This window comes from Corapipo altera, unplaced genomic scaffold (assembly GCF_003945725.1).
Source record: "Corapipo altera isolate COAL_440 unplaced genomic scaffold, ASM394572v1 0, whole genome shotgun sequence".
Classification (NCBI taxonomy): domain Eukaryota; kingdom Metazoa; phylum Chordata; class Aves; order Passeriformes; family Pipridae; genus Corapipo; species Corapipo altera.
In genome coordinates, this window is record NW_020884872.1 from 6,278,062 (window position 1) to 6,302,554 (window position 24,493).

Genomic DNA, 24,493 nt, shown 5'->3' on the forward strand with positions numbered 1-24,493 from the left:
AGTCTATCAGGCAGCTGAACACACCACTGCCTGTGTCATCTGGTGTTAGTAAGTGATGAAAGCCTGTTGCTCTGACAAGCTCTGCACAGTGTCATTGACCAGTCCTGGAAGAACGGAGATTAATGTTTATTCATCTTGAAGGAAACAGATTTGGCAATTAGTTCATCTGACCTTAGTGGAGGTACCCAGGGGAGCAAGTATGTTCCTACACTCTTTTAGAAAGTTGTATAAATCCACAAGGAAAAAGAAAGCAGGAAACCTTTCACTTTGTGGGGTTTGTGGGAGGCTTACTGCTCTCAGGTCATGGAAGTTTTTAAGCCTTGAACATGGCCATAAACATGTACAGTTCAGTAGAAGTGGTAAACTTTCCCTGTCACTTAGGGAGTACTTGCCTGATGTTTATATTGGCCTTTTCTTGGCAGTCTTACCTCAGATTACAGTGGAAACATTTGTAAAGATTGTTTGTTCATTTGTTTTCACCTCTTTTAAAAGCCAGTCAATGTTGCCACATATTTTCCCATCTGTTTGTCCAAACTGTAACTTTTTTACTTGTCAGTTACTTCAGAATCCTGATTTCTTCACTGCACAGCTGCTGCCCTGCTCAGCCACCAGCTGGGGTGGTTGTCCTGACTCAGCTCAACAGTGAGAGGAAGCAAATGAGGATTCCTTGGACCACTGCACTGTCATTTTGGCCCAGGTGCTGAAAAAAGCCCAACATAAACCAAATACAGGCTCATACAGCTAGGTAAGGAAGGGATTTATTTCTAAATCCAATCCTCAGCAAAAAACCCCCATGAACTGAATGCTCAGCTGAACTGAGCAACTTCCTCCCAACCATATCCTTTGGAGAGGCTGTTTGTAGCAGAGCCTTTACCAAAAAGATTATATGGGCTAGAGAGGCACAAGAGGCTTGTTAGAAGTGCTCTCCTCCAGCTATGTAGGCTGCGGGAGTGGGCAACACTGATGTAGCCTGGTCCTTTCACCTCTTTCTTTCACTCACTCATACAACATGAAATACATGTCTGTAAGTACGGGCTAGAAGCTTTTACCCCATAATGGCAGGGAAAGATCCATCAGGTTTCGTGTCATCTATGGTTATTCCAATTGGAGACTCTTCATCCTCAATGATGAAGGAACCACAGTAACCTAAGAGGAAAAAACCCCCAGAGGATTGTCAGAGAAACTCGTTGATGATCATTGTTTCTGATAGTAACGAGCAAGGAACATTATCCATAAAAGGAATTGTACAGTAATTCCTTTGTCACCAATAATATCTACATGTCTGAAGTGTTTCTGTAACAGTCTCTCTACTCTCTTCTCTCTAACTCTGAGAAATTTTGTACACAGACTTATAAAAGTCTTTTAAATTCCATTATTACTTAGCAAGGAATTCCTGTCGATTGCTACAGGCCCAGGCAAAAAACATTAAAAATAAACTGATCTAGCAAGAACTAAAGTGATTCATTCCATGAACAACTTTGGCCTAAACAAAACGCAGTGTAATCACATCTGGTCACTGTGGGCTAAAATTTACACTCAGTATTGATTTTGCTGATGATAAAATTGTTAGGAAAGTTGTCCCATAATAACAGTAATGCAGTGGAAACATGGACTGTGTAATACAGTATTACATTAGGACATGTTTCATATGAACATGCAAAAAATCTCATAGAGAAAAATGTATAAATCTGACTATATTTCTGACTAATCCCAACGGCCAGTTTATGCCCTGAAACATGCAAAAATTATATTACTTTGATTAAGAAATATTCTCTCCACTCTCAGCATTGTTACAAAGGAAATGGAAACTAATCTGTTCACACAAATAGTTCTGCAAACGGTATCAACCAAAGCTGAGAAAAACATGATATTGCAGCATGGAAAAAATGTCTTGAGATGAACAAAAAGCTAACCTACTTTTCCCAGTCCTCTGAGATATCAAGTCTGCAGAACAGAGGATTAAAACCAGGGAAAGGTCTTGCTTACACCTTAAGCTCTGCTTGTCATCTGCTGCAAATTCTCTTTGGCTGACTTAACTCTGTCCCTGGCAGGGAGAAGCAGGCAGCTGTTGCTGCAGGTCCACTTCTTCTGTGCAATGCAGGTTTCAGCAATGCTTCTCAGGAAATCTTGCTTGTTTTCTTGGTCACCCCACCTCAGCAACAATGAGATTTGGGATTGTATTTGGCTCTGGACTCATCTTTGGGACAAGGCAGGCATTCAAGCTCAGAGGAAGAGTAACCCTTTCTAAGGAGCTTTACTTTTCATTTTTCTGTGTGTTTTGTTTTGGGATTTGGCATATTTAACCCTCCCTTGGGTTTATTTCCTGATTGATAGACAGCAGAGCTTTTGAAATTCGCATAGCATGGGGATCCCAAGCCCTTCACTTTCCCCACATACCCTTCCTTGTCCAGAAGGCTTCCTTGTAGTACATCATGCATTTTATGACAGACCCCATAGGCAAACGCTGAATTAACTGGTTTCTCTTTGGTGGTAGCTCTGGTTTGTAGTGAATCTTCGTTGTCAGGATTGGAGGGATGGCACTGATCACATATTTGCCCTGCAATGTAGAACACAGTCAGCACGGACAAGGTGCTGCCTTGAGAGACACTCTTAATGGTTGTTAATATCTCTCCCACACCTGAATCTGCTACATGGCTTTCCCACACAGATATTTCCAGGGGATCAAAATAATTCTGCCATTTCAGAAAAAAAAAAAAAAGGGAGCTGGAACAAACAGATCTGAGTTGAAACTTGGCTGATGACAGGTGGGAAAATGGGACAAGAGAGATCTTATGGCATGGGTAAAACTGCCTTTTATCATCCCCAGGAAAATACAACACACATTTGTCCAAATTATAAGATGCTAAAAAAAATCATGTTTGTGCATGTTCACAGGACACTACTTCAGGACAAGCTATACTGATGGTGATTTCAGGTTTCTTGAACAGGCTCCATCCCTCTTGCAGGTTCTGTGTCTGACTGGAGCAAGGAAGGACGCTGTGTTTCAGGGCTCAGGGTGACACTATATCATGACACTGCTTCTCTCAGGCTGGTGGAGCTGCTGAGTGCAGGAAGCCTATCTCCTCCAACTTGACTGTCAGTCAGTCATAACGGAGGCAGACAGCAGTTTAACTCCTGGGCTTAAAAATCCCTGGGGAAAGGAGAGTCCCTCCTCCAGGACATCTTTGGACCAGCTTCCCTGTCAAACAGTCCTTTCTGCTAGCATTCTCTAAATATCCTCCAAATACTGTCACCAGTGAGACAGGGTCTTGCAGATCCTGACTATACTGCATAGACTCCTACAGCATGCTGGGCACTGCATGCAGAGGAGCTGCTGCCCCATGGGTGCCATGGGTGATGATGTGCTGATGGAGCATTTCATAGCACCCCTGCACAGAGGCAAAATCTTACTCAAGGTATTTGAAATGTCTTCTTTTTTGTTGTGCTGCAAACCACAAACTTAGATAGAAATAGGAAGGTTATTTTCTCTTGCTTTGAACTGGTTGCAATGCAGAACTAAAATGTAAAAATATATGAACGCATAAAAAGTTACGGCAGAAAAAGTCAGAGTAATGACAGGAACTAAGTAGCAGAACACCAAAAAGAGACCCAGTCACAAACGAAGCTGTAAAGCAGGTTTCACAGAGTGTCAGCATAGTCCAAGAAATAGACACACACAAATGGGTACTTCCTGATTACATCTGGCTTAGAGCTACAGCAGATGTATTCCCCTACTAAATGCGTACTCTACTTTTATTCTGATCGAATTACCTCATATATCTCATGGTTTAGAGTCTCCACAAGGACATTATCACCTGTCTGATCAATACTGATCACAGGTCTCTCCAGTTTAACTCTGCCTTTGAGGCGTTCCATTATTTTCTCCGATATCTGACCAGAACCCCCTTTAAACTTCCTCTCCTAAAAAAAAAAAAAGAGAAAACAAACACAATCAAAAAAATCAACAGCATTAATCACAACAACGTTGAATATGATGTCTGTTCACCATCACGAAACTCCAGGCCAAATCTGCAAGAATTAAGGGTGCATAAAGAAACCCAGACTTTCAGAAGAGTGAGGGCATAAACCTGAGCCTCAGTGTCTATTGCTGACTAAACCACTTTTGCAATGGCTTCCCTAATGATATGGCTTAAAGGCTCTTGAAACCTAGAGAACACACACATCTAATGTAGGTATTCTAGCTAGCATAAATATATCACTTCATTCAAAAGAGGTTTTTAATATTTTACCCATCACGGTGCTACCAAAACCCTCATGTCTGACAAAGAAACCAACTTGCATTTGTACAGTGAAAGACTGCACCAGCCCAGAAGCAAGACAGATATTTAACTGGGTCTGGTCTCAAGTGCAAGAGGCAACAGGCTTTATCTGTCCCTGGGAAGACACAAAGACTGTGCTATCTGGAAAAAAGCAGTCTGTGACACATTTCCCTGTGATGTCTGTGCAGAGGCTCAGGGGAAGCACTAAATGCTCTTTTATCTATGAGCCACCAGTGCTGTATCAAAGCAGCTCACTTTTACATATAAGATGATGGTACTGGTAGGGAGGAAAAGGTCCATGAAGTCTTGTGCTGAAAAACTGAAATGGCTGCCTAAGAAAATTTTATAAGGCTTGTCATGGCCACTAAGTCAGAAACTCTTAGTGTTTTCACTCAACTGATATTAATTGGGGTAAAGGAAGAGGGAAACCTTATAGAAACAAAGACAACTTTTTCCACCTAGGCACAAAGAGAAGGAAGTACTCTTTCCAGGCTAGCTTGCTCCTCTCCACATGTCTTGTTTAGCTATGAGTATCCTGGGATTAATTTTCTTTTTAATTCTTGCTGCAATGTCTAGCCATTGCTGATGTGGGACAGCAAACATGATTGAGGGGATTCTGAGGAGGAAGACTCTTAGGTCTGGCTCCTCCTCAGGACAGCATTAGCACCACTGACATCCTTATTGACACATGGTTGTCTATTCTTGCCCCAGCAGACAGATGTAGACAGAGACTGCCTCTCTCCAGGCAATTTCTCTTTTCCAGCTGGTAGCTTAAGTCTGAAATGCTGCACATACTTTCTGAGGCTGTGTTAACTGAGGTAGGAGGCTAATAGAGGGTGCCAACATACCACATCCAAATTACTTGGACAAACCTCTCCTCTCTTTTCTGAAATTTCATCCACAACAATCACATGGAAACCACGATGTTCTCCAGGCAGCCAGACACCTGCCATGATGAAGGAACAGTCTGAAGTAGCTCATAAAAAATGTTGCCATGTAAGCTGACCCAAAAATGAAGGGCTTTTTGCTATCTACGTCCAGCTCTTGTTGTTAGAGGCTTCAACACTGAAAAAACACCCTATTTCACTTTGAAGTACACTTACTTTGAACTCTTGAAAACATTCAAATGTGCCAAGTAACCACAGAAAATAAATTGGCAAAAAAGCACCACAACAGTAACAAGAGTATTGTGCTGAAGTGAATGCAGAATTCCCCCCAGTTGTTTAAACAGTCCCAATTTATCCCAAAGCCTACCTAATAAAGTTATTCATTAAACAGGGTTAGTTGACAAGGGCTGTATCACCCCATGAGAACAAAACTGTCTCCAGTGCCAAATGCTCTTGTCTTTTCATTAATTGCAGGGCTTTGATGGGTACAACACTCTACTTGCTCCCTATAGCTTCAAGAGAAGAGGAAGAATATGAGACATTTTGTACCTGGCCCCCATTGGTGATAGAGAAGATCCTGGATGTGCCCCCACACTGCCTCACATACCACAGGAACCAGAGAGCGGACACTTCATGAGGCTCAGACGTGACGTTGACGTTCACAAAGGTGGTGGCAAAATCTCTAACAGCTCTGCATCAGACACAGGAGCAGAAAAAGACAGTGAGAAATGTGACTTCCTGACTGCTTTCAGGATTTTTTTTGTTATTCTCAATAAGGACTGCTTTTCCAAAGTTAGAAAAGTCAAGATGATTTATATCTCTTTGATTTTTCAGTCTGCAGTGAGACTTTTTAAAAAGGTTTCTACCAGCACCTCCCTCTCAAAGTATTTACCCATTCAACTTGAAATCCCACTGATTTCACTTCAGTTATGTCTTTAAATAGTTTCCCAGCTGCTACTCCTTTCATCACAGCAAATATTTCTCTCAAGAGGAGAATAGATTTGGTAATCAGTTCAGGAAACTTCTGCATTTCTCCTCCATGGGGAGCTTACTGGGCAGAACAATTCCAAGGTCTGAAGGGTCCTGAGGGACTGAACTAACCAAGACACTCCCCATCTCCCATGTAGAAGTGCTGCACAGATCTTTTGTGAAACCAAGAATCAGACATAGTAAATAAAAAGTAAATAAGCCAGACAGAGAAACCAAACTGGCAATCACTGCCATAAATATAAGGAAAGGGTCACCACAGCAAGTCCTCTGAACATAAACAGAGATACAACAGCAGGAACTGAAGGTCTGCCTGTTCACATTTCTTTAATTTCTGGCTACAGATTACTAAAGAAACTGAGATAATTTTGCAAAGAAGGTAAAAAGAATTTGACTTGGATGAAGTTTCATAAAACAACATGAATTTAATATCTTCTGCTAAAGAAAGGAACTTTGCAAATTATCTGGGCTAAAATATGTAACTTATAAACTTTTGTAACCTTATTTCCCTCAGTATGAAGTCCAGTCACCCTTATCCCATTAGCCAGGACATGAAAACATCTTGCACACAAGACCCCTCTGCCACAATCCCAAAAGCACCAAGACACTAAGCAGTTGTAGCAGGTTCAGGCCTAAGAAATATGAAGGTAGTCTCCAGGATCAGAAGGTGCTGATCTGTGACACATGGCAAATAAATCTTCTTTTATAATCTGGGCCCAAGTCATACAAAAAATGCTGTGGGAGGGCTTTTCTGTTTAAGCACTGTGTTTTTTAACTATGCGTAGAAAAATGTGGCTTGGCTTGAAGATCTAAAATGGGTTTTTACTGAGTTTTTGAATGTGTTTGAGCTGAGCACATGCATTAAAACTGCCACAAAACCACTGGCAGTAGAAGCTGCCTTGCATAGAAGCCTGTTACAGGAGGGATCACTATAAACACAGTTCTGTTTATACTCCACCAGCTCCCTGACTAAGAGGAACAGTAAAAACGAGAAGAGGAAGAGCCAGTGCACTTGCTACAGTAAGGGTACTTCAAAGTAACCGAGTTTGGAGGCAAAAGGCTCATAAAACTGATTGTAAAGAAAACTACATTGCCACAGAGAGCAAGTCCAAATGGCCATACCACATATCACATGGAGCTGGAGCAAGATTTAAGCCATCAAAATAAATTTCAAAAGGAAAGTTTTGGTCAGGAAGCTGCAGGCACAGCACTAAACTGCAGTCAGAATGAAAGGGTGAACAAAGCACAGCCACACAAATAAAAGACAGTGAATATGAGGGAGGAGAGTGTTACAGAACAGCACAGGGGCTGGCACAGTAAACAGGGATATGAGGGTTCATATGGGCACACTTCTCTTTGCCTTATAACAAGAATTGATTGAAAAAGGGAAAGAAGAAAAGAGAATTTCCAGTTGTTGTCACTTCAATTTATTGAACACTGTTCCTTTTGTTATTTATACAATGTGATCCCTTACAGACACATAAAACACACTGGCCATTTTATGGGTGATACAACACTTTAGCTCTCTTCCTGCCAGCTGGGGTTGATGGTCCATTGGACCTGCTACTCACAAACAAGGAGGACCCTGTTGGACGACGCAAAGGTGAGGGGCAGCCTTGGCTGCAGTGGCCATGAGACTGTGGAGTTTAAGATCCTGAGAGAAGTAAGACAAACAGCAAAATTGCAGCCCTGGAATTTGGAAGAGCAGATTTCATCCTCCTTGAGCACCTGCTTCGCAGTGTCCCACAGGAAACTATCCTGTAGGGCAAAGAGCCCCAGGAGAACTGGCTGGTGTTCAAGGGCAGCTTCCTGGGCACACAGGGAGGGGGCACAGCCACAGGCAGAGCTGAGCAAGCTCAGTCACAGGTTTCTGGGAGAAACACGGAGCACCCGGCCTGGCTCAGGCACAAACCTACCAGGGAGGCGTAAGGCAACAAAAAAGGTTGCCTCTGCTGCCCCTTGTTTCCCTGCAAGGGTTTCAGAGGCCCAGCAGACACCACTGCTGAAACAAGGAGCAGCATTTTGACTTATCCAGAGTTTCCAGTACCAAACAGCTGCTCATTCCCCACTCTTCAGGCCTTAGACTGCCCCTTGCATTGAGCAGGCAGAGGGAAGCTGCTTTCCCGTGGCTGCTCTCCGATGCACCAGTGGCACTTGCCTGCTCTGTGGCACATGCCATGCAGCTCACACAATAAAAGCAGATGCACATGACACTGTGTAGGAGCCAAGAATCAGAGGACATCACTCCTCCTAGCCTGACATGGGACTAGGGAAGTACCCTCACCTGCCTCCATTTCTGTGCCTGCAAGTGACCTTTATTTGTCTACAAAGCGGAGTTTTATTTACATGCTGATTTTCCCGACGCCAAAGGCACACACTCTCCAATGGTTTGAAGTAAAAGCGTGGTGGGAAGAGCCCACCCTGTCACTCCTGTGTGCACAGGCCTGCTGAAGCAAACCCTGGGCTTCTCCAGCACCTTTAATGCCACCTGCCAGCCAATCCAAACCTCACCTCAAGCACCTCCTGATCTCTCACTGCCTGTACCCCTGCTGAACTCAGCTGTATCACAGAATTTACCAGAAAGCCACTATCATTCTGCAGCTGGGGTTCAAAGTGGATAGAGTTACATACTTGGTCCAGCAAATCTTATTTATCAGATCTTTCATGGTCATTTTGTCCCATTCTTCAGCATGCAGAGAATCCCATGGTGCATCAACAGGAATCTGGAGACAGAGGTGAAATATTCAAGAAATTATTCAGAACTTTATCGTTGCCTTGACATAGTTAGTAGCACAGATTTGATTGATATATTGACCAGGAGTTAATTTTGTCCCCTGCAAATGGATATCCATTTGGAATAAATTCACCAAATGGAACAGTTTCCATTCACACCTTTGGGCATGAATTGTACCATGATCACAAAATCTGGCTTTGTCTGAACAATGAACTATATCCTTATGATGAGACTCATCTGGCCTTTAGTTCTCCAGAAGTGAGGTGCCTACTCCAATTTAGTTGTCTTGAGTTGAGGGGGAAATTCTTTCCCCAGTAGAGACTGAGTCAGTTCCAAGATGGGTATCCAAAGGCCCCTATGTCTCTGTTAACTACAGAGCAAAAAAAAGATGTCTAGATACTACTGAATTATTTTTAGACAGGTAAATTCTTAATAATAGTTCTTTGCGTGTAAGTACCATGACATGTGAGGACACTACCATATATATGAATCTTTAAAAAAAATGTATTATTTTACAAAAAATGTGTAACATCACACACAAATTTGACTCTGCATAACCAGATAAACCCAATGAACTTCGCAGGAATACAGTTAGTTATGCCTGAAGGTTCTGACAAGGTAGAGTCCTTGGTTTGTAGATAGATTATAAGGTAACTTATGAATATTTGAAAGACAGTATAATGCTCCAGGGGCTGCAGTCATACTGCTTAAATTTTGAATCTTAAAAATAAAATTACTGTGAAGTCAAACTGAAGCCCAGCTTAGGCAGCTACAAAAAAAGAATCATCTTTACTCAAAAAGGTTGCCACAAGGGAAGGGAAAAAAAACCCCTTCTCATCTCAGCTCATGGAATGGTTTTCTCTGTCATGAGAAAGTACATACACTGAGCTCAACCTCATTTTTCTTCAGATATCTTAGACACCTCCAGATCTTTCTGTCTCCTCTCAAAGAATCATAGTATAGTTTGGGTTGTAAGGGACCTTTAAAAGTCACCTAGTCCAATCCCCTCTCAGTGAGGAAGACCTACTATTTCTGACAGTTCCTAGCAATATAGATATCTTTCCTGATGGATGTTTCTTTTCTGTTTTGTTGTTGAGGAGTTTTTTTTATATTAAAGAAGCAATAAAAAAACATACCAGAAACCAAACCAAACAAAACCAAAACTGATTTATTCATGGTGGCCTGAACATTGTAGGAAACATGCAATTTCCACAGCCTACCTCTTTTCCCATCTTGTCAATGGTTCTCCAGAAGTTATTGTAATCCAGATAAACTAAGGGGTTGCATGTTGAAGGGCAAATACCCGTGAAATTGCGTGACTTTCCCTAAAATACACATAAAAACACAAACAAATTAAATAAAACAAAACATAACCTTCATTACCAAAGGACACAAAATTCTCAAAGTCATGACATGGTTTTAGCTAAGTAGGAGGGGAAAAAACAGTTGGACTGATATTAAAAAGGACAATAACACCTTTTTTTATTATTATTGTTATTCAGAAGGGATGGGGAGGGGTACATTTGAGCAGGTTGTCAAATTCTGGGCTAAGGAGACTCAAGCAATGGCCAAAGAGGCAATATTCCTTGTTCCTGAACAGTCCAAGCAAGAGGCTGCAGCACTGCAAATGCATGAGATGGTGACCCAAGGACAGGGGACACGAAGCAGGAGCCAAATGCACCTTCCTCCCACTTGTCAAGACAGAACTTATTGGTCTTCTCTCTGATAATTGTGTGTGTGTGTGTGTACCACTTACGGATTTCTGTTTTTCTTCAGAACATTTTTCTGCAAAGATCATAACAAAGACAAAAGGCGTGAGATGAAACTCAGAGACCATAGTGAGCTTTCAGGCTTGGCAAAAGCAGTAAAATATCCAAATTCCTACATTTTGGTCAACTTTTGTCAGCTCCAGGACAGGTGCAATAGAAGAGACAAGTGTATGTGGGCAAGGGGCCATAACAAGACTTGGCCAACACTGCTTGGTGCCTCTGTCCTCAGAAGAGGGCTACAGCAGTGCCCCAGCTCTGGAGTCTGTCAGGGCCAGTCTGTGCTGTTCCTCCTCATCATCTTCAGTGAGGGGAGCAGCAAAGCCACTCTCCTGTTCCACCTAGACACAATAATCTCTGCTCTGGGCCAGAAAAGCACCAGGCTGTGATCTCAGCACTCAGTTCAGCTTGAGATCCAAGTGCTTAAGGGTTTGGTTTTTTTTCAAATTTCCAACAAACACTGAGCTTTCAAGTCACCAGGATGACTCTGGAGGTGGCTGGTTACCCCTAGATTTCTGGGTATGCAATCTTAACCTTATGTACCATATACTTTTTTCTCTCTTTTATCTCCATTTCATTCTGTTTTAGAGATTTACACTGGAGGAAGGTGTAGGGGGGGATGCTGCTGCTTCAGCCTTCACCAGGTGCACATGTGCATGCAAAACACTTCTGCCACGGCAAGAGCAGACAAACTTCTCCCGTGAACCACCAGCAGGGGACTCCTTCACAAGATGCTGCCTCTTCCTTTCTCTTAAGGAAAATTTCTCGCTGTCAGTTTGGAGCACTGTGTGTTCAGCCACAGAAAAGAGGAACAAAAAATGTATGCAAAGGGGTGTACTGCATGTTACAGCTTTTGCTGTCATAAAGCGATTCTGTATCAAAGAAGGATATCCTGATACAAAGCAGCAATATACTGCTAATAGTTTTCTTCTTGATGCACATAAAAACATTTACTTTTTGAAAAAGATCATCAAATATCACTCCTTCAAAGTTCATTTATTGCAAAACTTTTTATTCTGGTTGGGAACACAGGTGCCATCCATGTGTCTTCCTTAACATGTTTTAACACCAATAATCCTGCCTTTAAGCAATGCTGTCGGGCCACCCAAATCCAGGTGAAAATAAGTTATTACTTAAGTTCTGTAATGTCAATACTGCAAGGGGGCAAAGGGAAAAGATAAGCCTCCCAATCAGGAGTAGCAGTGAAAACTTCCCAGTTTTTCACTGTTCAGTGACACCTCCTTTCACAACAGGCTTTTTGATAAGTGATTGTGCTTATATGGAGTGGTGTAACTTGCAAACCCTCCTCCTATCCTTAGTTTACTTAACTTAAAACAGGAAGCACTTCTTTAAAAAGAAAGTAAAAAGTTAACTTCCTCTAAGGCTCCTCTCCTCCTCTTGCTTTCAGCCAAACCTACTCCTTATACTGCTGGAAAAAACCAGCCCAAGAAAAGTGTCTCTCAGAAACTCTATGATGAGATTTGCATCAAAACAGCTTTTCCAACCCCCAGCATAAACTCCCCTGAGTTCAAGAGCTACAGGTTGAGAAACTTCCAAACTGTCCTGATTGCTGCAGATGGAGCAACTGATGAGAGACCTTGTCCACTGTGGCTAGCTAGTATTTTTCTCCAGCTTTTCCACTCTATACTAGCATTAGACCACCATGACCACAAACTGCTCAGGATTGATCAAGAAATCTTACCATCCTGGCCACTGGTATGACATGTACCACATGTGATATTCAACTATCTGCTATTTGAAAAAAGAACAACCCTTTCATTGCTGATTTGAAAATATTATTAGTCCCACATCTTTGGACAATGGCATAGCCCAGGGAGATCAATGGGAAAACATAGTTTATCCACTGAGAACTAAAAATGGCAGCTGATAATTAACAGTCTAAAGTTGTATTATTTGTTGTTCTCTTCTGCATGCAAAGAAACCATAATTTTAGTAAGACTAGAGAGCAATGGCAGGAAAAGCTGGAAAAATTTAACAGTGTTAACAGACCTGGAAGAGGCTAAGACCAAATTCAGAGAGCCTGAAATAGTTCACAGACACACTAACCCCTTGTGAGATGGGGCTGCACCTACCAGACATGGGAGCTGATCAAGGGAAAGCCCAATTCTAACAAATCCCAGGAAAGAAATTCCCGTTGCCCATCAGACAGCGCAAGGCAAACAGCCTTAGACACATCAGTTTTTCAACTTTCTCTCTTGCACAAGTATCTCCACAGCAGGGAATAGATCTAGCCCAAGTGACCTGGGGCTGGTAAGTTATTAATTTGTTTTTAATATTGTCTCCCTACTAGGGAGAGAAGCTCTGGCTGCATGTTTCACAGAGGAGCTCACTGCAAACAGGGAAGGTCTTGCAATATTCTGATTTTAAACAAGTTTTTATAGTGTTCTGGATGTACTATTTTGAGAACAACTGTTTTCTTAACTGAAAGGCAAATAACCTACTGGCTTTTTTCCCATGCCAACACATGGCTGCTTGACTGACCCACAGAGTTTATCTATCTTTTCTCATTTCCTAGCGTGTCCTAGCTCCTGCAGAGCTCAGATTTGGGTCCTGCTGCCTGCTTGGATTAGTTACCTCACACCAATCCAAAGGAAACAAGGTCCTCAAGCACCATACTTCAGTGGTTAGAAAGAAGGCAGCAGAGGAAGATGAGCTCTGTCTGTCTTTTCCCTGCCCAGGGCTACTCTGGAGCTTGTAGCCATAACTACAGGAATTAGTCCCAAGTCACCCCAGCTGTGACACCATTCCAAGTTTCAATTTGTGCCAGAGGAGCTGACAATTTTTGCAGTCTTGAGAAAGGCAAGTCTGGCTCCTGCCTGCTGTGCAGGGGACGAGGTACACATCAGGAAGCTCAGGAGGAGCATCCCTTGTGCCCCAGAGCAGGAGTTGTTATTGCCTTGGGCCATGCACAGCACACACAGGCAGAGCAGTGGCTCTGGGCAGTGTGAGACCTCAGCTCCTCCTCTGCTCAGCATCTCCAACAGGTCCAACGCTGAAAGCATTGCAATACCTGGGACTGTCTGTGGTTCCTTGTGTCTGAACTGTAGATTTATGGTGATCTGCACAGACTTACCTGCTGCACCCTAAGCTTAAGGCAAGATGTTGGAAAGAAAAGACTTGATGTCCAGCGTGAAGCATTGCATAGAGATGCTCATCTTTTTTCAAGTGCTACCTTGCTCTGAGAATCATAAGCAAAAAATAATCAGAATCAGTCCTTATTTACTAATGTTCTATATACTGGAGCTGGGTGCTACTGCCAGATCTGAGAGGACTGCAATTATATGAGAAGCTTAACACCACACCAAGGCCCTAATACCTTTACTTTATAGGGTCTTCCTCTAAAAAAAAAAGGTGAAAACGACAGAGCGACCTTCAAGGACCTCTGTAAAAATAAAATGCTGTCTGCCTCTTCAGGGAAGGGAAAACTCCAGCACATCTGCCTTTTCTCAGTCCTAAAGCATTCTTGCTGAACTACAGGAGAGTAGCCACAAAGAAATTCTGATGGAAAGAAAGTCTGGGGCTCATAACAAACACTGCAGTTTGAAGTTACAAATTTGCAACAACAGGATACAAAAAAATCCCAATTAACGCCAAAGCAGTTCATGTTACCATGCTAACTGATGGGAAAGAATGAACAAATAAAAAGAAAAAAGATAAACAACAGTTGCATATCTGGATTTTCAAATAAACTGTAACTACAAAGGAAACCTGCACAAATGAAGCAACGTGGTTTTTAAAGCTTGCAGTACGTGGAGTTTTTCCACACACATATGGGAAAAATTCCTTTCAGAGAAAAGAAGCTCATTAAATCCCTCTGGGGATTTCCACTTTCCCTTGGCTGCTTCCGTTGCTAGGATAAACCACTTTCCCACTTTCCCCTAACTCAATCCAAGCAGCACCCTGGAAATCTTCTGAAAAAGCCAAACTGAACTGATTGCTGTGGTAAACAGGAGATCAAAAATCTCTTAATCTGCGGGTGCTGGAGATGGCGTATAGTTGTTTGACTGTCACAACAAAATCTAAAGCCATGCTTAGTCAGTGCTCAAAACACTCTCTGTCGCCTCTGACAAACCACACAACATTGCAGACTTTGAAGAAAGCCCTTGGGAAGAGACCTTCCTGTCTGGCCCTGGCTACAGGCTCCTGGACAGCCACCAGCTGACAGAAATAACAGATGAGACACAAGGAGGAAAGTTTGAAAGGTCTAACTAAAGCCTGAAAGGCAGCAGCTGGCCCATAGTTGATGGTGTCTTAGCCCAACACGTCCGTCTTTCAGATTAATATTTAATTTCTGGGGCAATGATCCTTTAATATCAAATCATGTCTTTAACATTTTCTGTCATCTAGGAAATACCACAGGTGCTCGTGTTCCTGCAGAATCTTTAAGGAATATGAAAGGCACATTTACAGCTAGGAGAGCACAAATCCCTACCTGGCCAACTCATCATCCAGCGTGATAACAGTGTGCAGCAGGTAAAACGTACAATTCCTTGGAGCCCTGGGCACTGACCCACCCAGCCAACAGCCAGGACTGCACAGATGGTGTTGTAGAAGTGGGATGTAAGACAGATTTCAGCAACACATCCCTAAATCAAAGGACACGGTGACTACACAATGTCTCAAGGTAAGAGTGAGGAGAAGCAGCTGTGGAAAACCTTAGGAAAAGAAAATAAAAGACAAACCCTACAATTCATGGGAAGACGATGTGGGAGAAATGAGACCTACTGGAGGAAAAGCATCATTATGATTTGTCCATTGCTTAAGTCTGTCCATGGTGGTAGACCTTAAAGCCCCTTTGCTGTCCAACAACTACAGCTCCCTTGGGACCCTGATTAGCTTAGCAGGACCACAGTGCCAAATCCAGAATGGATTCATAGCCTGTGATCTGGCTGAATAGCTCATAATGCTGCCCCTTGCTTAGAAACATGCTTTCACTTCAAAGAAATCGTACAAAATTACATGGTCATTAGCAAGGACGTGCATAATGCAATGTGGGACAATAAAAAGCTGCAGCTTCAGTGTCAAAATGGATTAAAGGCTCAAATTCATGTAACCCATTACAGCTTTTTATTTAACATAAAGAAGATAAGTGCCTTTTAGGATGCTAAGAGATCCATGCCCGAGCTTAAATTAAATAGATTGGGACAAACATTCAGCTGGTACAAATCAGCTCAGCCCTCCTGCTGTAGAATTACACTCATTTTACATGAAGGCATGAAAAATAACTTTTTTACTATTGTGGAGTCACTATGCAATTGTTTAGGATGTGTCTACTTTATAAGTATGGCACCAATCTCCCCAATAAGGGGTGCTTGCAGAACCAGATGATAAAACTTTGCAGCATGAATACATTGCTTTAATTCTTGGAAGAAAAAGTGGGAAGGTAATAGAAATGAAACCAATTAAGGATCCATCACATAGCCTTGACCCTACCAAGTATGTGAACTCTTACTCATATAGGCTTCAAGTTTTGTTCTGCCAGAGTGTGTTAAGTACCAAAACTAAAGGATATTAAAAAAAAATTGAAAATTTGGTCTTTGGAAACTAAAATAGTTTGTGAGTTGAGGAGATAGACAGTTTATCTCTTACCTATGAATCTTAAGCCCTTTTTTGTGCCTCTCCCTACTGTTCTCACTCTGCACTTGTTTTGGCAGTAGGTCCTGATTAGGACCTGAGCAAAAAACCAGTGGTTCAAAGATCTCAGACAAGGGCTGGAATTCTGATCTGAAGGCAGGTTTCATTCTAGTTTGCTTTAGCCACACCAGTACCTACTCAAGACCAGCCACCTGGACTCACATCTCAGACATGAAGCTTATGGTAAGCCTTGGTAGGGGCTTGTTCAGAAATAATGTGCCAAATGTATCCCAGATTTTTTAACTCCTCTCAGTTCCATTTTCTGAAATCTTTTGAAAATAGTATAAGAACCACTGATCCCAGTAAGTTAAAACAGAATAACAACACTTAAAACAGCTGCTTTCTGGATTATTAAACATGAGCTTTAAACGAAAACCTGTTAATGACTGTCAGTAATTTCCAAAGCTCAAGGATACCGTTGGTTATCTCAACATGGAAGATGCAATACTTACCCCCTTATGATGGAACATATGGCCCTCAACATTCACTTTGTAGGTCTCAACACCCAGCTCTTTTGCCAGCCGGAGAATCCGGTTTTGGGTAGGTCCCACATAGGCTCCACCAACATCTACCCAACCAACGTGTTCATTCTGTCAAAAGAACACAGGAATCAGAAGCTGTGCAGGAAGGTCCTCAATACGAGCATCTAGAAGTAGAAGAAATTATCCCATGCTGAAATGTGCATGGAATCTATATGTAAGACATTTGGGAAGAATTTATTTGTGAAAATGGTGGTCAGGTATTGGAATGACAAGGTGGTGATTGGCCAAAGATTGGACTTGAAGATATTAGAGGTCTTTTCCAACATAAATGATTCTGTGACTGTGATTCTGTGTATTTACTGACCTAAAAGTAGGCAGCATTGAGCTCTGTAATGACAGATACACAGAGTTCACAGTGTCTTCACTTTGTGACACACAAGTGTGCAGTTGGGTTTAACTCTCTTTTAAATTTCACTAGTTTTCAGTATTGCCCTTTTAGTTCTACAAAAGACATGAGATATGAAGAAATATCCAACCCCATCAACACTTTGGTTAAATCTAACTGAATTTTTTCAGAATTCATGCTACTTTTCTTGTCACTGCAAGACACTTCACAAATTGAAACCATCTCCAGCACCAAGGCTTGTTTTCTTTCTGCAGATACCTGCTTAGACTTAATGCTGCAGGTGCTGAGCACTGCACCGCAGTTTTCAAGGAGATTAATCTCCTTTCCAGTACTGCACACCTTGGAGCCATCTGGCCAGCAGCCTCCAGCCATGCCTGTCATCAAAGTTGCTCAATGCATCTCTCAGTCCAGCACTGCACTCCCTTGGGAAGCAGGAAGCAAGCAGGAACTTTCAGGGATGCATACCATTACAGCAGGTTGATTTCCCAAGACAGTAACTCTTTTTAACACTGTTTACAGTGAGTATTTTAAGCCAGGCATTCTCAGTGTCACAGAAGGATGGTGTTTATACTTCATGTTTCACGCACAACGATTCCTGCTGGAACACCACTGTTTATCTCTTGTTGCCCAGCAATGGCATCTCATATAATTTAAACCTCCCTCACTTCCAGAGTGGGAAACAGAGGTAATGTCTGTATTACATCACCCCGTGCCACAGGTGACTCTTCACTTATTTCATTTGCTTTTTAATGGCAATCAAGATGCAGCTTGTTTTTAGAGGAAGGAGTGTTATTTTGGATAATTTTAAGATGCCTTAAAATGTGTGTCTGAGCTGTAATGATGTCTGGTCCTGCTCAGCCTTCTTCTTCTAGGGCTCTAAGTTATCATACCTGTCACATCACAAAAAGCAAGATGGGAATAAGAGGAGAAGTGCTCTGACACTCATGTTCTCAGATGATGGTTTTCCTGTGTAATGTGAAAAGCAAAGCAGATCCTACCTTAGACATAGGCTAAAGGACTGTGTGGGTGGAATTCACCTTAATATAGATGTTTAACACCATTTTAGACAACCCAAGCTATCCAAGACTTCTCTGCAAGGGTGACAAATTTGAGTAATGATCCAAAGAAGACCTGTAGCTGGATGCCAAGCAAGGTATCCTAGGGCAGCTAAAATGGAACTATACACTTCTGGTTAGGCACACAAATCCCACTGGATGGCTCTGAGAGTGGCTTCCAGGTCCAATTTTAAATGACCTCCTATAAAGGGAAGCCCACTGGCATATACTGCAGTGCAACCTGTCCAAACAGAGCTCTGTTACTTTGACAAAAGTGATGGTACCACTGATCACCATCGTCTGGAGTAAGCTGTTCAGCCAGTTTTCAGTCCATCTCTCTGTCTGCTCTACCAACCCATACTACATGAGTTTATCTGTGAGGATCTTATGGAAGCCAGTGCTGAATTATTGAAGTCTAGGTAGACAATATTCTCTGTCCTTCCCTCATCTCCCAAGCCAGTCACTGCCTCTTAGAAGGTTGTCAGGTTGATTGAGCATGAATTCCTCTTGGTGAACTCATTCTGACTGATGACCTTCAGATTAGTTGCACTGTCATCTTCTGAGGATTGAGTTGAGGCTGTAGTTCCCTTGGGTCAAAAGAATTGATCTTTTCAAAGATAGGAGTAATGCTTGCCATATCATAGACCAGCACAAGTGAGGGTCCAGCATCTCAAGAAGCACTTACCCTGATAGTGAATGTCCTTCCTCCAACTCTGTCCCGGGCCTCAAGGACCACCACGCTGACCCCAGACTCAGACAGCAATTTGGCAGCTGACAAACCTACCAGAAAAAGAGAAAGTACATTGAAGCAATTGGCAGCAATCAGCCACATTAAAAACTGAACCAAAGCTTCAACCAGAGATTTCAATAAACCGCTGTCAAAAATTCCTGAGAGAAATTAGAAACTTTTCCTGGTGTCTCACCACAGAAATCATGTGGCTGCTGCTTAGTTGCCTGTTATAACCATCTCCATAGGCAGTGTTCACAGACTGAAGTTCCCCCTTTGGATCAGCATTGCGTCATTTTAAAAGCAGTAAAATCTCAATTATTAAGGGACACACATCTTACTCTTCATTTGTGCAATGCATAGAAAGGCAGCACCCAGACTGTGGGATTTGCAGTGCTAAAGTGACAAAAATAGCAATGTTGCAGCAAGAAAGTCTTCCAATGCCTTCTCTCACACATAACTCTCTACTCACTCCACTCCTATCCACCCTCGTTCACATGCAGGAGGAAAGTCTGCTTCACTGTCAGGGTTCATTTTCAGCAATGGAGTTTGACCATGACAATCAAAGAGGCTGTATGTAGACACTTTATAAAAGGAATTATGGTCTCAGCAAAAATCATCTAATTATGGGACTTTGTGATGGAGCCACTAGAGACAACTGAAAATTCAATAGGACAGGAGACCTCTTTGCTTTTGACAAATGGGATCTGAAATTGTAAAAAGCAATCATGAGTTGGTGAAATCAGATTGTCCTGTTGCCCTGCAGGCTGGTTTGGCACTGAAGCATTGTTTCTTTGAAGTTGTTTCCCCTCCTTAAGTACACAAAAGCCAGCCTTATTGATCAGAACTTCCAAGATACCCTACAGGAAGGAATAATGATATTATACTCATGTTTATTACACTAACTTGAAATTTGATTAAAATCAACGGTGAGCCTACAAAGAATGCATGTCTGAAAGGATCAGAGGAGAGGAATCATTTATTCTAAGGACAATACAGAATAGACTATAAACTTCCGTGCACATAATCTTTTAATGGGGAAGTGAACACTGTTCACTGGAAACCAGAACTGAGGAAGTTCAAATGTCTGACATAGGCAGAAATTATACATACAACTTTCATGCTCATCTGAAAATAACTTTACATCCTTGCAACACATTCTTTAGATTGCTGCTGGGGCAGAACTATACTTAATTCTTCCTTCTGTCTGATATTCTAATTTTTAAAAATGCAAACCATTTGCCTGTGGAATGGATATCTTATAAATTGATCTAATTTATTTCAGTAGTTTTGATAACTTTTTTTCCTCCAAGAAAGTCTAGAGAAATATATTACAATTTTTTTAAAGTTGATTCTTTAATTCTTTCAGTGATGGCATTCATGTGTTCCTCAACATAGAAACCATGAGTCTATAATGTTGGAAACACAAAGAGCAGCATTTTCTTACCAATATTTATATTTTTTATATAAGCAAAAGTGATTTTTCAAAACATATAGCAGGTTTTGTCACCAAATAATGGATTTCCTACATGCATAATATAAAAGGTTGAATTCTCTGTTCTGTGTGAATACCACCAGACACTCAGGCCTGAGTGGGAAATTCTTTTGTAAGAAAGTTTACTGTAGATATACATCTTGAAAAAATGCATAGTGCATTTATGTGTAATCCTATGGAACATAAAGCAATAAATAATCTGGCCTAGGTATGAAAAAAGGTTGTATGAAAATCCTCAGTGCCTAAGACCATCCTTTCATGAGGTATTCAATAGCTATATTGCTGCCACAGTTGTTTGGAAATAATAATGGTTGCACCAGACTGAGTTGGAAGTTAAGCTTACTACTGGATTATAGCTTAATTATGTGATAAATCCAAATAAAGAAGGTCTGCTAGAGGATGAAGAACGTGTTGCAATGTGGCCAAGGTTCTCTAACCTGTTTGCCTGTAAAACTGTACTTGCACTCCAGACTTACAGGTGATTCGTTTCATTATTGTTAACTCAAGTGTCACCTTAGACATTTGTCCAAAAAGAAAAAAGGCTTCAGAGTTAAAAAAAATGGGAAAGAGAAGGAAATACATTGGGACACCAGAGAGTGACTGTTTGATCGATGGAGTGAGAATGAGAGAGGAAGGAATGAGACCTCCTCTCCAGCTCCCTGCCCCATCTGCTCCTGCTCAGCTCCCCTCAGCTGGTCTCTCATGTCCCCTCCATCATCTCCAGTACTTCCCCAGAGTTCACAGTGCACCTTCAGGAACTGCCAAGGGAGAGAGCAGCAGTGGATGCTCACCCCTGAAAGCACTGAAGGCTGGGTTGGATAGGGCTTTGAGCAACCTGGCCTAGTGGAAGATGTCCCTGCTCACAGCAGGGAGCTGGAGTGGGATGGTCTTTAAGGTCCCTTCCAACCCAAACCATTCTGTGTGAACACACCATATCGAGCTGAACCCAGAACTGAGCTGAGACCTCTTGGGTCACAGTCAAGGCCCAGGTGAGGTAATTAAAACACACTGGTGTGTGTGGGTGTGACTGCAGCACAGACATGCCTGTCTCAGCCAAGGCTGTGTCTGTGCCCCAGTGACATCTCCAGCTCCTCCAAGTGTAGCCTTGAGATAAAGCTGCAAACCTCCCCGAATCACTGGCTGCACTCCTTCCAGATATCACTTTAATTCTATGAATTAGAAATATACTACTTGCCTCAGCAAGATGGAAGGAGCCTGCCAAAACCATGCCTCATCTGCAGTATCTGGCTGTAGAAATTCACTTACTGTTAAATGAGAATAAACAAGGCGAGACATCCTCCACAAGGGTTTCTATGGCAATCTCACCAGCAGCTCCCCGGTCTGAAGATGCCATGCAGGAAAGCTCTGTTCCTATTGATTTTGCAGCACTATTAAGGGACTCGGAATTACTGCTGCTACAAATCATAGTGCTGCCACTTTCATTTCAGAAAATTGTCATAATCCTAGCAAGCAAAGCACTTACAAGTTCATCAAAACACTGGATATACAGTTAAAAAAAAACCAAAAACTTGAGGTGAACTGATGCCAATCTGCAGACTACAAAACATACCTCAAGGCTGAAACACACAGATGCTGAACAACACTGAATTTTGTATGTAGCCTGATGAAAAATACAACAAAGGCCATATCTTACCTCACAGGAGAGAAAAGTTCAACTCTACAGGTACTGCACAACACTGGGACTTAACAGACCGAACCTTGATCCCCAGACAAGTCCTGTAATGTGGGAAGGGGTTCCTCATTTTGTAGGGAAGCATTTATAAAGGTAGACTTACGAGAATAATTCCAAGTTGCCTCAATATCAGGGTTGATACAGGGCATATAAGCAGATATGAGTTCTGTAGCACAAACAACGTGAGTTTTTGAAAAGTTACTTAATTGGACATGTGATAGTAACTCTATACTAATAAATAGTAATTCTACTTTTCAAAAACTAGGCTCTGCAAATCCACAGCACCAAGCAGATTCACTGACATACCACAGTCAGAAACAAAAATCACCAGCACCTTTCCCTCATAAGAGACAGCACTTCTCACATGGTCTATGCTGAACCTCTGCAAAACACTCAAGGGCAGTGGAGTGATATCACTGAAACCATTGATACCACTGATACCAGTGATACACTTTGATACCATTAAACTTTTAACCTTTCAAACTGAGGCCACTCTCTATGTGTCATATGGAGCACACCAAAACGAAGGCAGAGAAAGTTACCTGTCACTACCGAAAAAGAAACTGCTGGTTTTCTAGATGTGCTGTTTACCTGTTTGCTACCTTCTTTGACAAAGTGCACTTGCCTTTTATCAATCCACTATCAAGCTGAAAGTGTACCAAACCCAACCTATTAAAGCATTCCTTCATAAAATCCTTGTTAATCCACCCTACTACACATGGCGTGGGATAATTATATTGTGTGAAAGAAGACTAGCTTATTACTGTAGTGTACGAGTGAGCTTTAAATGAGTAGCATGGGGGAAAAAAAATCTTCCTGGAAAATCCTTACATTTTTCTGATCTTAAGCAGGGAAATAATTTTAAGACTTTTCTGCTCATTATTCTAATAGACATCATTAAAGTGAGAGAATTAGCAATATATCCTTATTGAAGTTCCAAAATAATGGTATCCTAATGCTGTGATTATTTTTACTGTTTCACTGATGGAAAACCTAACTTTTCCCAAACACAATTGAGTAATTAAATCTGGCAGTGGCCACCTTAGAATCAGCTCTCATTTTTTCAGCCAGAAGTCTCTTTGCCAAGTAAACATGTCATGAGAGAAGGAAAATATTTCTGCCATGACCACAGGGTAAAATACCCCCTCCTCACCTCTCTCTTCTCCTTCTCCCCCATCCCTGATTTTACTGGCATTGGAATTTTTGTGCACATCAAAGTATTTAAAGAAGTTTCCAAATACAGTTAAAATGTGCTCAGTTACATCAGACTGACCAGAGAAGTCACTAATGGGCAACAAAATACAGAAGGCTGAGAATGAAAGAACTGTTTCCTTTCACAGACCAAGGATTTGAAGATTTTAAATTGCCACTGAAAATATAAACCACCCCCCCAACAACACTATTAATTAAGTTACAGCCCCTTAAATTCACAAAACAACAAAAATACACAGTGTGGATCACAAGTTTACATTTATTTCTTCTTCAATATTGCTTAATACCCTAACATCACCAATTTTCTGTTTGTCAGGAGCTGTGTTTTATCTTTCCATACTTTTGTCCACATCCTTTCTTATAGAATACTTGATATTGGAGTCAGACTCGGTTCATGTATTTTGCAATTTTCAGGTAAATGTTTTTAATTTCTTTTCCATCAATTCTTTTTTTCCCTTCTAGGAACAAAATACAAACAAATGAAAAAAACACCTCAAAACCACAACTGAAAAACCAAACAAAAAAACCACACCCCCCTCCCGAAACAAAACCACGTGATTCAGTAAAGATTTTAAGCAAAAGAAAATAAATATTTTCTATTACACTGTACATTGTCCAACTGAGACCAAGCCACTCAGTGGTTTCAATGGCACTACTGTCTGAATGCTTTCTACAGCTGCAAGCCTTGTTCTGAAGAGCACAAAGGCAGTTTCTCATGGACAATTTTAACAGAAACACAGTGGGCAGGAAGAGGGAATTGTACCCTGGGGATGAATCCACTCTCCATACACTCCCACTGAGAATTTCATGTCCAAAGCCCACTGAAGTAAACATCTCTTCGACCAAGTAATGTCCTCCTCTCAAAACAAAGGCAGAAAAAGTTAGCAAGTGTAAGCATTATTAGTTAGAAATGCAGTACCCTCCTTCCCTTTACACATTTAAATGAATAGCACCAGTTAAGACAACAATGGTTTGATGCCACCTGATTAATGGAAACATCTAAAGTAATTATCCACATTTTACAACTATTGATCATTTTTTTTAGTCTATGCAGAATAAATTCCTGTTAGCTAAAAGTGATCTTCAACTAAATAAGTATGTGAAAAAATGTTGC

At 41.6% G+C, this 24,493-nt stretch overlaps 1 protein-coding gene across 1 annotated transcript in view; it reads right to left on the bottom strand.

The window, feature by feature from the left end:
- LOC113943730 (amine oxidase [flavin-containing] A-like) overlaps positions 1–24,493 on the bottom strand; it is a 36,731-nt gene that overhangs the window by 6,566 nt on the left and 5,672 nt on the right. Inside the window, exons 2-9 of the mRNA XM_027635920.1 lie at positions 18,938–19,032; positions 16,762–16,899; positions 10,109–10,213; positions 8,786–8,877; positions 5,717–5,858; positions 3,772–3,921; positions 2,398–2,557; positions 1,050–1,146 (exon numbers count right to left, since the gene is read on the bottom strand). Of these exons, the coding sequence (XP_027491721.1) occupies positions 1,050–1,146; positions 2,398–2,557; positions 3,772–3,921; positions 5,717–5,858; positions 8,786–8,877; positions 10,109–10,213; positions 16,762–16,899; positions 18,938–19,032 (979 nt within the window). The remainder of the gene's footprint in view (positions 1–1,049; positions 1,147–2,397; positions 2,558–3,771; positions 3,922–5,716; positions 5,859–8,785; positions 8,878–10,108; positions 10,214–16,761; positions 16,900–18,937; positions 19,033–24,493) is intronic.